Below are 14,585 nucleotides of genomic sequence, written 5' to 3'. Positions count from 1 at the left end.
TGTTGAGTTAGCACACATCTAAAATAGACTCTTTAACACCTTGCATCTATGTTTCTTGCTCCAATTTGCATGGATATGTCTAGCGCAATTTCTACGCTCCGCATTAGGAAGCAATTGTTGAATGACACTAACCAAACCCTACAAAATCAGAAACAAAAAAAAAAAAAAAAAAACATATTACAAAGTGTAAGAAAGCAGCATCTGTTGGCTTCCCTTTCAACATCGTCTTCTGAATCACAAGTTGGTGGATCTTCGGAGTCATAATAGTACTTATCACTTCCATAATCAACACATCCTTTGTTTCCCTCAACTTCATTCTGATTTGATCTTGTAAACTTAGCTTTATATGTATTCTTTGCCTTTGACTTACCCTTTCCCTTATCATTTCCATGTTTGTCATCATTTTCTTCCATGTTATCCTTTTTTATGCATCCAGCCCAACATCTAACCAAGAGTTATTTCCAATCTCATTATCTTGTGTAACCCATCCATTATCATCCTCATCATGTTCACTATCCATCTCATATTCAGCTTCATAATTAATTTCAAAATCATCTTCAGGTGGAACCTCAACAACATGATCCATCTCCTGACCTTGATCCACATTCTCAGCTACATGTCGTTCATAAACATTCTCAGGTACAAGTAATAACAATTCTGGAATCACTTCAGGTTCATCAATTCCATGATGTACATAGATGCCACATTTCTTCCATTTTTTTTGTCAAACTAATAAGGTCCAAAGTACTTTCATCATTCCACAGAACTTTGAGTTATCTTAGAGGCTCATGGGTTGCTTTGTAGTATAAACTTTGCATATTTTCATACTGCCCATCTTTTATATATTTTGCTAAATGGGGGTATGAAATAAGATCTTGGTCAATTTGTATCCTATTAACCTCACCATTGATATACTTGAATTCGGGATTTCTTACAAAATTTCCACCATGGTGGACTACTAACTCAACACTTGCACACATGTCTGCAATAACTATGGTAATATTAAAAACTATATATTACAGTGCAGTAAAGAAGTTAGGCTAACATTATCCCTGCAAAACTCTCCCGCTCTCAAAAATGAGTCCCACTTCCACATCATCCCATTTGCAAATCATCTACTATTCACACTACATCCTTACAAATTCATCTCACCCTAAAAAATAGATCCAACATTCATATTATATTATAAATATAATAATAAAATAATAATAAAAGAAATAAAAAATAAAAAATAAAAAGTCAACTGCTCGGCAACTGCTGCCAAGCAATTAGCTTGCAAAAACTGCCAAAAGACTGGCTTGCAAATTTGCTAAAACAACAAATTTGCAAGCCAGTTGGCATCAAAACAAAAGAAAAATAATATCATATATTTCATGTCATCTTCCACCTCACTTTGTCAATACCATATTTGCAAGGGTAACTTCAGCCTTAGAACTGTAAAAAAAAAAAAAAAAAAACAAAAAAAAACAAAAAAAACAAAAAAACAAAACAAAACAAAACAAAAAACAAAAAAAATAAAACAAAAAAAATAAAAATAAAAAACAAAACACCTCTTTAAACCACCAAACAACCAAACACACTCAGTACCATTTAACAACACTGTTACACTGTACTACCAAACAATAAAGCAAACTAAGTACCATTTAACAAATAGAAACATGACATCTAGCATTCATTTAACTAAATACTCTAAAAAATTAAAAAAACTTTAGTATGATGCATACCCATTAAGGTTTCAGCATGGACCCCATTTGCAGGCCAAATTTAAAAAAAATCCAACATCAAAACAACAAAGAAGAACCACATTTTTCAGTAAAAAAAAAAAAAAAAAAAAAACTTGTCAGCATTATTGTATACATATTTCAGGAATACAACTTATAAATTACACAAAACCCTTACATAAACCCAATCCCAGAATACATACAATCCAAACCCTAACATAAACTAACAAACACGAATACCTATATGTACTTTAACTATCAAGCTAAACCATACCTTTTGGAAGTTATTGTGGTTGAAAACTTAGCAGTGATGTGTGGTGAGTTCCGAATGGTGATTTACGGTGGAGGTGCGATGAAGTCTGCGTGAATACTGCGAATAGTCTCTTTATTAACCTAAAGGGGAAGTCGATTGTTTAATAGAAAATTAGATTATTTTAGTTTTTATTTATTAAACATTTAAAAAAATTAAAATAAATTATTTTTTTTTAAAAAATGTCACATATGCATCCTAAGTGGAGGGGTAACCTGTTAAAAACTGAGAAAACTAGTAAATTGGATAAATTGAAAAAAATTAGTTAGTTTAGGGACCCAATTGTTAATTTTTTTTTAGGTTTAGTGGCCTAATTGCATATTGTGTGCAGTTCAGTGACCTATTTGACCCTTATTCTTTTTTTTTTTCTTTTTTTAATGAAATTGACCTATCAATTCTTTTTAATACCTATATTTATGGTTAATTGCAAGTTACCTGACTTATGTGGAATTCTAACAATGGTTTTTTTTTTTAGCAAATCAATATCCATGTCAATACTTCTTTCTTACTTGTTAACAAAATTGATATCTAACCTCGCCGTACTTGTTTAGTTGGTTCGACCGATTACCTTAAAATCTTACTCTAGCGGATGAAGACTCGTTGTGTGCAAAATGTACAGGCAAGGGGTGGGAACTTGGAGAATTATGAGGCGACACGTGATTTACCTCCCCCAGCAACTCTTGGACAAGAGTTTTAGGGGTTTAGAATTAGTCTAACGTAAATTGGGAAACCTAATGTATAAAAACACAAAACAAAAAAAAAAAAAAACAAAAAAAAAAAAAAAAAAAAAAAACAACAACAACAACAACAAACAAAATTGATATCTAGATTAATATTTTTCTCTTCTTTCACAAATTACCAAAGAAATTAAATAAAAAAAATGCTGAATCGAACTGTGTTCGATTTACAACACCCATTACCAATCGATTTTAAAGAATAAACCAAAACTGAATCGAATCAGTACATTTTGGTTTAGTTCGAATCAGTTTGGGTTACTCAAAAGAAAATGCCCACCCCTAGTTGTATCTCTAGGTTTGAGGTTTGATCTAGGAACATCTAGAGCCACGACATTTACAAGACAAGATCTTAGAGTCTTGCATAAGCTTCTTGCCCACACCATATAGGACAAAGAAAGGGGATTCCAAGGTCAATTTGCACATATTTGTTTTGCATTTAGAGTATGGTCACCGGAACCCCAATCCATATGGAAACAGTAATGGCATCGATGCTCAATAATCAAATCAACAAATCCATTGTTGACGTCTTCATTGGGTCATATGTGGCTCAACTCATGAAAGGAAATATCTTGTAACAAAAATTGGAGGGTGGCTGAGTGCTTGCTGACATGACGCTACTTGATGAAGACTCATTGGATCGTATATTATTAGGAACATTGTAATTTATATTTTGATAAAACCAAACAAATTAGAAAATGAGGTCCCCAAAATTTTATTTTCTAGACTTAGGCTTTCTTCACCTATAACATCCGAAAGATTACACTTACGAATGAATTATACTACCCAGATAGTAGTTCAATTCGAAAGGTAGCTTTAGGAAAGTCAAAAGTTCAAATTAACGAATGGTTATAGACTTACAGCTGGAAGGTACAAGATTTGAAGATCGGAGAGTTGAAGAAATGAAGACCATGAAGGTTCAAGATTGAAATGTAGAAGGGCCAAACCTTACACCAGGTAGTCATTGGAACCGAAAGGTAAAATTAACCAAAAGTTAATTACACTAAAGGATTGACCTTTGTTATATGGTCAAATCCAAAAGGTTGTTCGGAAGGTTGAATGCCAAGTTGATTCCGAACAATCATGCCGCAAAGTAATCAAGTCACCATCCGGGTAAATAGTCTACAATAAGCACAATTGCTAACAATATAGTGATCAGTCTCAACCGCACGGCTAGCGAGAAGAATGTTATCTAGGTTCTTAAAATCCTAAGTACACATCCCAAGGTAGATTTTCCTAATATAGCCAAAACAAAGAAATGATTAAAAAGCTAAGTGTTAGGAGCTAAAAGTCATGCAACGGCTGGAAAATCTAACAAGGCAATCACTGGTCATTGCACGTTAGATAATGACATTTGATTTGAAATTTGCTTCCCTTAAGCGGACAAAATTCAAGATGTCTATAAATTATTAGATCTAAATAATCTAACGATACTGAATAATAATCTATGAGAAACCTAACCTCGTAGTAGCGGAGGTGGAAGCAATGTTGATCTCCAGCCACAGTTGATGTCTTGTTGCCTCTTGAACGGTAGACCGTTAGCCATTATTGTCTCATATTTGACTCAGAACCACAGATGGTGCATTGGTGTCTACTGAGCAATATGAGTACAGTAACTGAATGTGCTATATAATGAATATCATGTATCCCATCTATCAGAGTCTGATTGACTAACAACTTCTAGCTATTCAGTCCAACCAAACTACTTAGTAAGCCTAGTGAACTTGAACTACGTAATTAAGGCCATAATATATAATATATATTATTATGAAAAATCTTAGATAAATACCTTCATTCAAAATTGAAGCAGGTGTTGGTCATTTTAAGAAATTTTACAAGTGCTCAAAACTGCTTTTAAGTGAATCAAGTTGACCACCAGTGAGAGATAATTACAAATCATTCAAGATCAAGAGAAAACTCTAGCAATCTCAGTCATCAGTTGGGGAAGAACAACCTTCCTGTGTTCAAATCTAAGATCTCTACTTAATAAAGTAGAAAGATAAGGATAACAAGTGTAGCTTGTGAAACACGGAGGCTTGTGGATGGTTTAGTGATCAAAGCACAAACCCTCTCCACCTATACTGGAGTAAAATACTAAAAGAAACATCATAAAAAATTCTAGGAGAAGGGTGGAGTAAGGCGAGTTGACTGAACCACTATAAAATTTCTATTCTCATTTACATTATGCAACATTTATTACTTGTTTCATTCGAACTCAAAACGTAACTTTTAACAAGACAAAATGTGCCATAACATTAAAAAGAAGTTAAGATTAAATTTTTGATGTGTTTTAGAAACTCTACTTTCTAAATTCAAGCTCATTTGAATTTTATTTTGAAAAATTTTATTGGCACATTATTTTTCTCAAAATGAAAGATTCTCTCTCTAAGCACCTTATATTTAGTATTGATCAATTTGATGATTGAAAAATCTAAATGCAAGCTCATCTTTCTGGCGTTGCATGATGAGATGTGGAAAGTTATCATGAGCAGTCCTGTGGAGATCATGATGGTCAACACAGCCACCAACCAAATTGTTAAAGAACTCTTAGATACATTCCAAAGCTAAGGCAAGAATGGACCCCTGAAGATAAAAAGATGAACAATCTCGATAACATTGCTAAAGATATCATCTTCAAAGTAGTTGATGACACTATTTTTCCAATAATATCTAAGCGTCAATGTGCGATGCAAATATGAGAAATTTTAGTACAGATTGACGAAGGAGATTAACAGAAGATGAAAATCAAACTAACCATCGACATGAAGAAGTTTGAGGACTTCACAATGGCCAGAGGGAAAAACATTACTGAGATTGAGACCAGATTTATGAAACTGCTAAGTGAAATAGTACACCGTAATCAAGAGATAAGTAAAAAAAAAAAAAAAAAATCTATGTGAACTACTCAATGCATGAGAGATGTAAGTCAATGCCATGCATGACCATAGAGAAGTGTTGCTATAACTTCCAATTTGAGAAGTGTTGCTAGAATTGTATGATTTTTTTTTCTTTAATTCCAAAAAATCTTGGGATGCAACTCTTGTTCTCTTAAAGTTTTCAATATCCAACAACTTCTAAGGTAATGAGCCAATTTGAATTAAACACACTTTTTGCATGCTTTCTTATGCATGTCCTTCTATTTTTACACACTTTCATTGATTATGCACTCATAACAAGTAGAATTTTCATAAATAAGTGATCGACATAAATGTGTAAAACCTAGGGCACAAGTGCTCTATATCAAGTTTTACTATTTACACAATCGTCTTTTGAAAATGAATGATTTTACATATTTATTCCAAAAAATGACATGATTTGGGAATGCGAAGTTGGGTCACCTTCTCGTCAGAGAAGGCGACCCAGTGTCGCCTTCCTTCTGCGCGACCGGTGATCGATCGCCGTTCGCCAACATGTCACTAATCGATTTTTGAACTTCATTGCACCAAAATTCAATGTTAATGAGTTTAATTACAACTTTAAAATATTTATGGACTTAATTGACTTTTCAAGTGAAGTTATAGGGCCTATTTGACCATTTCCCCTTCTAAACAAAAAGAGATTCAAGAATAAAACAACAATAGAATAATTATTATTGTACTTTGTTATTTTATGGTGAGTAAGTATATATTTGTATGCATTTTATTTTGAATAAGGAAATTTTAATTATTTAAATGATATTCTTTTTTCTACTAGATTCAATTGAACACAAAGAGTATGATTCCTTCTATAATATTCTCATGATTATTTCCCTTGTGAATCAATCGAATAATATTCATCCTCCCAAATGCTCTGTCAGGTCGGAGTGTGGGGCTCTTAGGGTTGGGGTTCAGCCTTTTGGAAGAATCGAATAATATTCATATTCAATACACTATGTCGTTTGTGTACAAATTGACAGTGTATTTAGGGTCCGTTTGGAAAGCAAGAAAATGACTTCTAAACAATGTTTTTTGAAAATGAATCATTTTCTGGAAAACATTTTTCTTTCTGGTATTTAATTGCATTCTGAAAAACTATATTGGTGTGTTTGATTCATTTTCTGAAAAAATGAGTAGAATTGTATAAATAAATATTTTAATTATTTTATTTAGAATATAAAAATATTTATAATAATAATAATACTAAAATAATTTTCAATATAATCCTATAATATTAAAAAATAAGCAATATTTTTTTTTTAAAAAAAATAGATCTTGGTTTCCTGCAAAAACCAAGATCTAGTTTTCACAAGGTTGCAGTAGGCGCTAGGCGCTAGTCGGGCGGCCGGGCAGCGCCTAGCGCCTAGGCGGTCTAGGCGGCGCCTAGGCGGATTCTAGGCGGGGCTAGGCGGGCACCAAAAAAATTAAAAAAAATAGTGACAGACTTGTAGTTCGACAATTATAATGAGGTTGTTTTCAACGTTCACTCAAATAACACATCTAAATAAATGAAATAATGATAATTTATAAGTCATAATGTCATAATAATATTAAAATCAATAATTAATGAAAGACGACATCGGTCAAAATCGGTCAAAATCAGACAAAATCGGTCAAAATTGGTCAAAAACGGTCAAAATCGGACGAAATCGGTCGACTCGGCCGAGTTGGCCGAGTTGACCGACTCGGCCGAGTTTGACCGACTCGGCCGAGTTTGACCGCCTAGGCCGCCTAGCGGCCGCCTAGGCGGCCGACCGAGTTTTGGCCGCCTATAGGCCAAAACTCCAAGGTAAGTGGCCGCCTAGCGCCTAGGCGGGCGCCTAGGCGGCTAGGCGGCCGAGTTTTACATCACTGAGTTTTCACCGAAAACCATATCATGATTTTCAATACAGACACCATGTCTGGTTTTCGATACAGAAACCATGTATAGTTTCTGCACGGAAATCAAATGGATTTTTTATTAAAAAGAAAAAAAAAAAAAAAAAAAACTTTGATTACTAATGGAAACCAAATCTCCACCGGAAACCAACAAGCACTAGTTTCCAAAATCAGAAGATGAAGAAGAAACCAAGGAAAGTAAAGAAAATGAAGAAATCAACATCCGAAAATGACTTCTCCTTTAGAAAAGGGAAAGTTGTTTTTCAAAAAACAAATCCATTTTCCATTGACCAATGCCTCATTTTTAATTGACTTTAAATTTTCCTTCTTTTCAAACATTAAAAACCCGAAAAATGATTTTCAAATTTCCAAACACACCCTTTACGTCTCCAACTTCCGTCCGTAATTAAAATTTCACGTATCCAACTCCTTCGTTCACATTCGTATTTACCGGTTGCCACTCCGAGTCAATATACACCAACAAAATCAATATCAATAGTTTAACTAAAAGACCAAAAGTGAAACTTCATAGTTCGTTCAATAATATTCATAGTTCGTTCAATAATGAAAAAAAAAAATGAAAGATTCTTCACATTCCTATGAGACGAGTAAAGTGGGAACAAACAAAATGGTAATAATCCTACGGCAAAATATATCTGGCTATGACTATGTCCAGTTTGAAGGCAAACAAACACCCCCACAAACTAAACACTGCTACAAAACGCTGATCTAACATCCCATAAATAATTACACATAAACTAACGAATAAATATAAGAATATCTCATTGCCAAGCAATCCCTTTCACGTTTGCTTCAAAGTCTTGCCAGCAAATTCCCCAAAAAATAAGAAATAAAAAATGCTTTGATGGATCAACTTGCCTTCACCTTTCTTCTCAACTAGATTTTTAAAAAATGGAGGAAAGCATCCTCCTTTACCGGGGCGAAATAGCAGTGATCATACTGGCTGGCGGGTCTAACCTTTACAGAGCCTAAATAAACCACCCTCTTCAAAAGTTCATTTCCTTGCATGCTCGGGAATAAGGCGGTTCCGCAGTTCATCAGGTACACCAGAGAGTTCTGCATAAAGCTTGGCTCAATTAGCAAAAACAATGTTGTAAAAGGCACTAGGCGCTAGTCGAGCGAGGAGTAATAAAAAACACAGCAGTGACTAGTCGGAATTGAAGCATGTGCTCCAAGCGTGGCACTGAGATTCAAACCCATGACCTTTGGCATGGCTATACCAAATTGAAGCATGTGCTCCATCTCAACTAAAAGCCTAAGCTGATAGTTGGATTGCACATTTATGTTTATATATATTATATGCTCACAGTTGGGAGCCGAGTTGTCCGACTCGGGCACCTAGGCCGATTAATGCCCGCCTAAGGGTAAAATCCCCTCGGCCTAGGGGCGCCTAGCGCCTATTTTTACAACAATGACCAAAATGTATACCATAAGACAGAAAATCGTAAACAGACAACTGCAGACCTTGAGGGGTAAAGTTAAATAGAGGCGGCAGAGGTCTCCCATTTGGCAAGCTTGCATTTGGGTCCCTTAGAGCATCGAAGAACGGGTGTGCACAAGCTTCCAACTAGAAACAATGGAAAAACAAAATAGATTTTTAAAAACAAATAGGGCTTTCGAACTGGAAACAATTGAAATAAAAGAAAAAAAAAAAAGTTCCGATTTTTCAAAACAAATAGGGCAGTAAGAGTATATCATTCATTCGTTCATTCACTCACAGCAGTACAGCGCAGAGTCGGTGAATACTGGAGCAATCTCGAAACTAGGTCCACTGCCTCATGAGGCATTCTTTTATGGAAAACCTGAAAAAATAAGAATCGTTTATTAAACACATCCCTTTCGGGGATCGTTTAGCATTTCAGAATCCGAGGGAATAAGAGAATGAACCTTGTGCCAGGGATGAGCCTTGATTTGAGGGAACTTGAATTCCGTGTAGTTCGGATTCATACACTTAATCTCCTCCCTAGTTGGTGTCCCGAGAATCTAATTGTGCATCAAAACACTATCAGAACAAGCCCACGCCTAATAGAATAATTAAAATATACGATAAGTGCAAAGCATTTAGACAACATACCTTAATGATCTCAACTAGTTGATCAACACCACTTTCTCCCGGAAAGAGAGGCTGCAAGCAATGCAACAATCCATTTATACCAAGGGTAAATTGGTAATGATGTCCAGATTCCATCATATAGAGCACACAAGAAAGTAAATCGACAAAATTAACTCACATGCCCGAGAAGTAGCTCAGCCATAACACAACCAACAGACCACACATCAATTGCCGTGGTATATTCTGTAGCTCCAAAGATCAATTCGGGCGCTCTATAGTAGCGAGAACAAATGTACGATATATTCGGTTCACCAGGCACCTACAGTAATAAGACAAATAAAAGTTTACTAACTATTAACCAACAGAGGGTATCCAACACTCGACAATTATTATCACTAACCAGCATCTTTGCACTCCCAAAATCGCAAATCTTTAGCTGGTGACTGTTGGGATTAACCTGCGGCATTCAAACATCACAACGTTTAATCCAAAAATGGCATAGACATATTGCAAGAGATTTTATCTCGGGATGTTTAAAGGTGGAACCATTACAGTTAAAGATAAACACTCACCAATAGATTCTGTGGTTTAATGTCACGGTGGCACACACCAATTACATTGTGAATATAATTCAGAGCTCGGCAAATCTGGAAAGAAGAAAATGAAATGAAAAGAAAGATAAGCTCAAGGACAAAGTTCTAAACAATAATACTCCCTTTGTCCCATTTTACCTGTCCTGTTTACAATTCATTGGAGAAATCAACTCTTTCTTCTTTGCTTACTTTCTTTAGTATTTTTAAATTTGATTATTTGTGTTTTATAGTACTTTTATTGTAGGATACTCGTTCAAATGAGGACAGGGCTTCCCGGGCGGCCGGTGGGATTGCACCATTAGGTATGCATAAATACCACACAGTGTTCGAAAATGCACCAGAATGAAATGCACAAATGCACCACACACCAAAAAAATGCACCACACCTAATGGTGCATTTTCGAAAACTTTGTAGTGCATTCATGCGTACCTAATGGTGCATTTTCGAAAACTTTGTAGTGCATTCATGCGTACCTAATGGTGCATGACCGCACGGGAACCTGACCCTTTACTGTAGTTTCTAAATATATAAATTTTATATACTAATACTAAATATTTTAAAAGATTGAATTCAAAATAACTTCAGTTAAGTCTTGTTAATCGAACCAGACACATAAAATGGGGACGGAGGGAGTAATAGCTACACAAGATAATCCAAGTACCAAAGTTCACCTGGTATGTATACAATTGGACATATATAACAGGCATGTGTTGGTTCATTCTGCTATAGTGTCTAGAAACTCGGTAAACGGTTTCAGGCACGTACTCAAGGACAAGGTTAAGGAACACTTCATTATTCTCGGTAGTCGAATAGAAGCAATGCTTCAACTGAACGACATTAGGATGTTCGAGCATGCGCATAATCTGTAGCTCCCTATTCTTGTATCTTCTGTCTTGTAGCACCTTCTTTATTGCAACAGCTTCGCCACTTTCGAGACATTTAGCCTAAGATTTAGCAAAAGCAATCGAAGAATTAACACAACTCTAAGACTTGGATCAAAAACTTCTTTTTATACAATAGCACCCCGCTACTTTACCTGGAAAACAACTCCAAAAGAACCGGTGCCAACCACACGCTCTGCCATATAGGACAATACCTAGAACCCAAGTATTATGTCATTTCTACTATCATAAGAAAACCCAAATCGAAGATGTAAAGTGGGACCAAAGGCCCAACAACATAGAACAGTTCAAATCGAGGTTCACCTGTTTCTGTTCTCCATTCCGACCACCAACAGTAGTTACTATTATCTGGCCCGTTTCTGTTCCATTACCGGTAATAACAACGGGTTCCATATCCTGCACAGCATATACAAATTATTAATTTGCAGTTTTCAACTTGCCACATTTCATCACAAACACCCGAAATATCCATTCACTTAAACGAGTGGCAAGAAAGCAATATACACACATCGGACATGCAAAATAAAGCATACAGACCACCCACCTTTAGGTTGTTCTGATTATCGGATTTGTCATCTTTAATCTTCATTTCGTGCATTTCCTTCGGAAGCTCTTCATATCCCGACTTTTCAGATCTTGCTACCAAGGATATGCCAGATGCATCTTCTTGAGACGTAGAAGCAGCTTCGTGCATAGGAGCAGTAGTGCATATTTCTTCGGACTCGGGTTTACCGGCAATCCTTTGATCGAAATCTTGTGCAACCTTCACTCTCTTTATGCTGGAATCCCCTCCCTGCTGAAAATAAATTGAGCAAAAACATTATGTTAGTAGCAAAAACGCAACTTTTTTTCCTTATAACGCCACACATTTTCGAGACGCTGGGTGTTGGACTTGACCTTTTAAGCCCTTTACCGGACTCCGCCCAACAATCCCCGGGCATCGGGCTTTACCGGCCTCCGGCCAACAGTTTAGGATACAGATAAACCAAACAAGCATTCACAAGACTGTATATGAATATATGATACAACAAGAATCAAATTAGAAATCTAACATAAATCACCAGGGAAAAAAACCCACTAAGAAACATATTCCAATCCGTTTCCTCACACAAGCTAGGATTGCCATCAAGACTCGATCTGTCCCACTATTCCGATGATTTTAAAAGCTCAATAACGGCAAATCTCATGGCAATAATATAGAAATATGAACTTTGTTTTTTGGGAAGAATAGTTCCAAATTAATCAAAATATGAACTTTCTTTTTTTTGGGTATAAATCATCAAACTATGGCAACAAGTAGGGAGCATTAATTTAAAAGCCAAATCCAATCACATGGAATATACATACACAAATCAAGTGCTTGACAGAGAGGGTGTATATATTATGCACATAAATAGAAGAAAAATTAATGAAAGGAAAAGAAAGAGGGAAGGGAATTTACAGGATCTGAAACTGAAGAGCGGCCAGAAGCAACGCTCTTGAGACGACGCATCACATTCATGTTTTCCGATGCCCCTTTCTCTCTCCCTTTCAACCAAGAAAACCTTCCCGAATCGTCTGCAATGGAGATTCAAGAAGAGAATGCAGGAGAGAGAAAGAGAAACGGACAGAAAAATATAGAAATATGATGAAAGCTTTTCTCTCTCTTCTCTTCTCTTCTCTTCTCGCTATAACAGCAGAGAAAGAGAGAGAATTGATGAAGAATTTTCTCAGAAATATCTGTCTCCCATTTGTCTTTTTACTTTCTCTCTCCAAATTCAAATCCAAAAAAACATAAAGAAATGTCTGGTCAAACGTATGACTGAAGGCCAATCATTCCCACTTACCACATGTTGTACTTTGCAGTCAAACACGGATTGTGGACCGTCGATTGGTAATCATGTGATCGGAGGGTGAGATTTATCCGACATTTGGTATGAGGCTGTGAGATGACCAAAAAGGGATTGGAAATGGGACGGCATTACAATTCCAAGGGATTATTTTATTTTATTTTTGATTTTTTCCATGTTTCTAAGTTCCCATTTGACTATAAATTTTTATGTCCAAGAAATTCAATCTCAATTCTCGAGTTTCAACTCTAATCCTATTTTAAAATGTTAGAACTCTCACCTTTTCATTAGAATGGAATCTAAAGTGTAACATCTTAACCATTAAATTATTGCTTTGGGGCATGAATTTTTATTCTTTTATTGTTTGCTTTAAAGAATAATAAACCAAAAAATAAACAAGAAAATTACAAAAACTTCATCCTTATTTTTCCAATAATATCAACAAAGAGGAAAGGCTTCACTCCATCTAATGCCACTTTCAAGTTGTGGAAGCTCAAAAGAAGATTGTCATAATTTTACCAAGATCAATAAATAATTTTGTTAACCTTTATATAAACATCTCAACTTACAATATTAGGGGATGTATTCAATCATGACTTTCATAAAGTTTTAAAGACTTTTAAGAACTTTAAAAGTTTGAAGGTATTCAATTCAAACTTTTAGAGAGTTTTTAAAAGTTAGGCGATATTCAATCAAGATTTTTAAATAGTCTTTAAAAGTCGTGTAGTATTCGATTAAGATTTTTAAAGAGTCTTTAAAAGTCATGTGGTATTCAAAAAGTTATGAATTTTTGTAGACTTTTCATTCTAAAATATAAATAGTTGAAATCCAACCATCAACCCCAAGAGTTCAAATTTTCTTTCTAACAACTTTGAACATTTTCTCTCTCTATTTAAACTCTATTTTTTCTCCATATTTAAACTCTATAAACCTATCTAAATTCAATAAAATTATTTTTTTCTTTACTAGTATTTGCACCCGTGCGATGCACGGAATGAATTTGTTGTAATATATTAAGAATATATGAATTGATATATAGTTATTTAAATTAGAACATCAAATATTATATAGTGCAATTAAAGATATGGTTTGGATCGTTTATATATTTTGATGTTATCATTGCTTGAATTTGTGAAAATAATTGCTCAAATTAATAGCTAATGTCTAGATGTACGCATACAGTGCTATAACTTTGAAGATTTTATTTATCATTATTTAGAATTTTCATAAATTAGGCAAATGTGCTCGTTCTCTAACAACTCAGTTATAGAAATGAATTGGTATCCTTATTCATTTGTATGGAAGATATATATTTTTGTCTAGATATATAACAATTTTTTCATTTAAAAAAAAAAATTAATATCACCGATTATATTTACACATTATTGAAACCTCTTTGTAGACAATATTGGTAGTAACAACACAATCTTGTTCATCTTCGTCTAGAGCTAACACCTTCAATCCATCAAGACGAATTACTTGGATTAAAATATATAATGGTAGAATATTACTCAATTAGTTATCATTTTATATTTTTAGTCAATTAGTGATATCGAATTCATTTTAAGCCAATTATTCTTTTTTATTTTCAGTCAATTAATCAATTAGAATATCAAATGTAGTGATAT

The 14,585-nt window shown here is 34.7% G+C and overlaps 1 protein-coding gene across 2 annotated transcripts; it reads right to left on the bottom strand.

Moving 5' to 3' along the window:
• Positions 1-8,031: 8,031 nt before the first annotated feature.
• Positions 8,032-12,833, bottom strand: LOC109149056 (shaggy-related protein kinase epsilon-like). Of its 2 annotated transcripts, none has more exons than XM_019296682.1 (13): positions 12,570-12,770; positions 11,673-11,921; positions 11,432-11,524; positions 11,263-11,322; positions 10,898-11,170; positions 10,205-10,279; positions 10,033-10,089; positions 9,811-9,951; positions 9,654-9,704; positions 9,467-9,562; positions 9,298-9,381; positions 9,044-9,146; positions 8,032-8,635 (listed from the first exon to the last, which is right to left on the bottom strand). In XM_019296682.1, the coding sequence occupies exons 1-13, from the start codon at positions 12,627-12,629 to the stop codon at positions 8,574-8,576; spliced, it is 1,404 nt and encodes a 467-aa protein (XP_019152227.1). In that variant the 5' UTR covers positions 12,630-12,770; the 3' UTR covers positions 8,032-8,573. The 2 variants fall into 2 exon arrangements, with proteins under 2 accessions (XP_019152227.1, XP_019152225.1); XM_019296680.1 differs by having other exon boundaries at positions 8,114-8,635; positions 11,673-11,924; positions 12,570-12,833.
• Between the last annotated feature and the right edge of the window lie 1,752 nt (positions 12,834-14,585).

This window comes from Ipomoea nil, unplaced genomic scaffold (assembly GCF_001879475.1).
Source record: "Ipomoea nil cultivar Tokyo-kokei standard unplaced genomic scaffold, Asagao_1.1 scaffold2149, whole genome shotgun sequence".
Lineage (NCBI taxonomy): Eukaryota > Viridiplantae > Streptophyta > Magnoliopsida > Solanales > Convolvulaceae > Ipomoea > Ipomoea nil.
The sequence above is the reverse complement of the archived record's forward strand: the minus strand, read 5'-3'. Positions and strand labels throughout refer to the sequence as shown.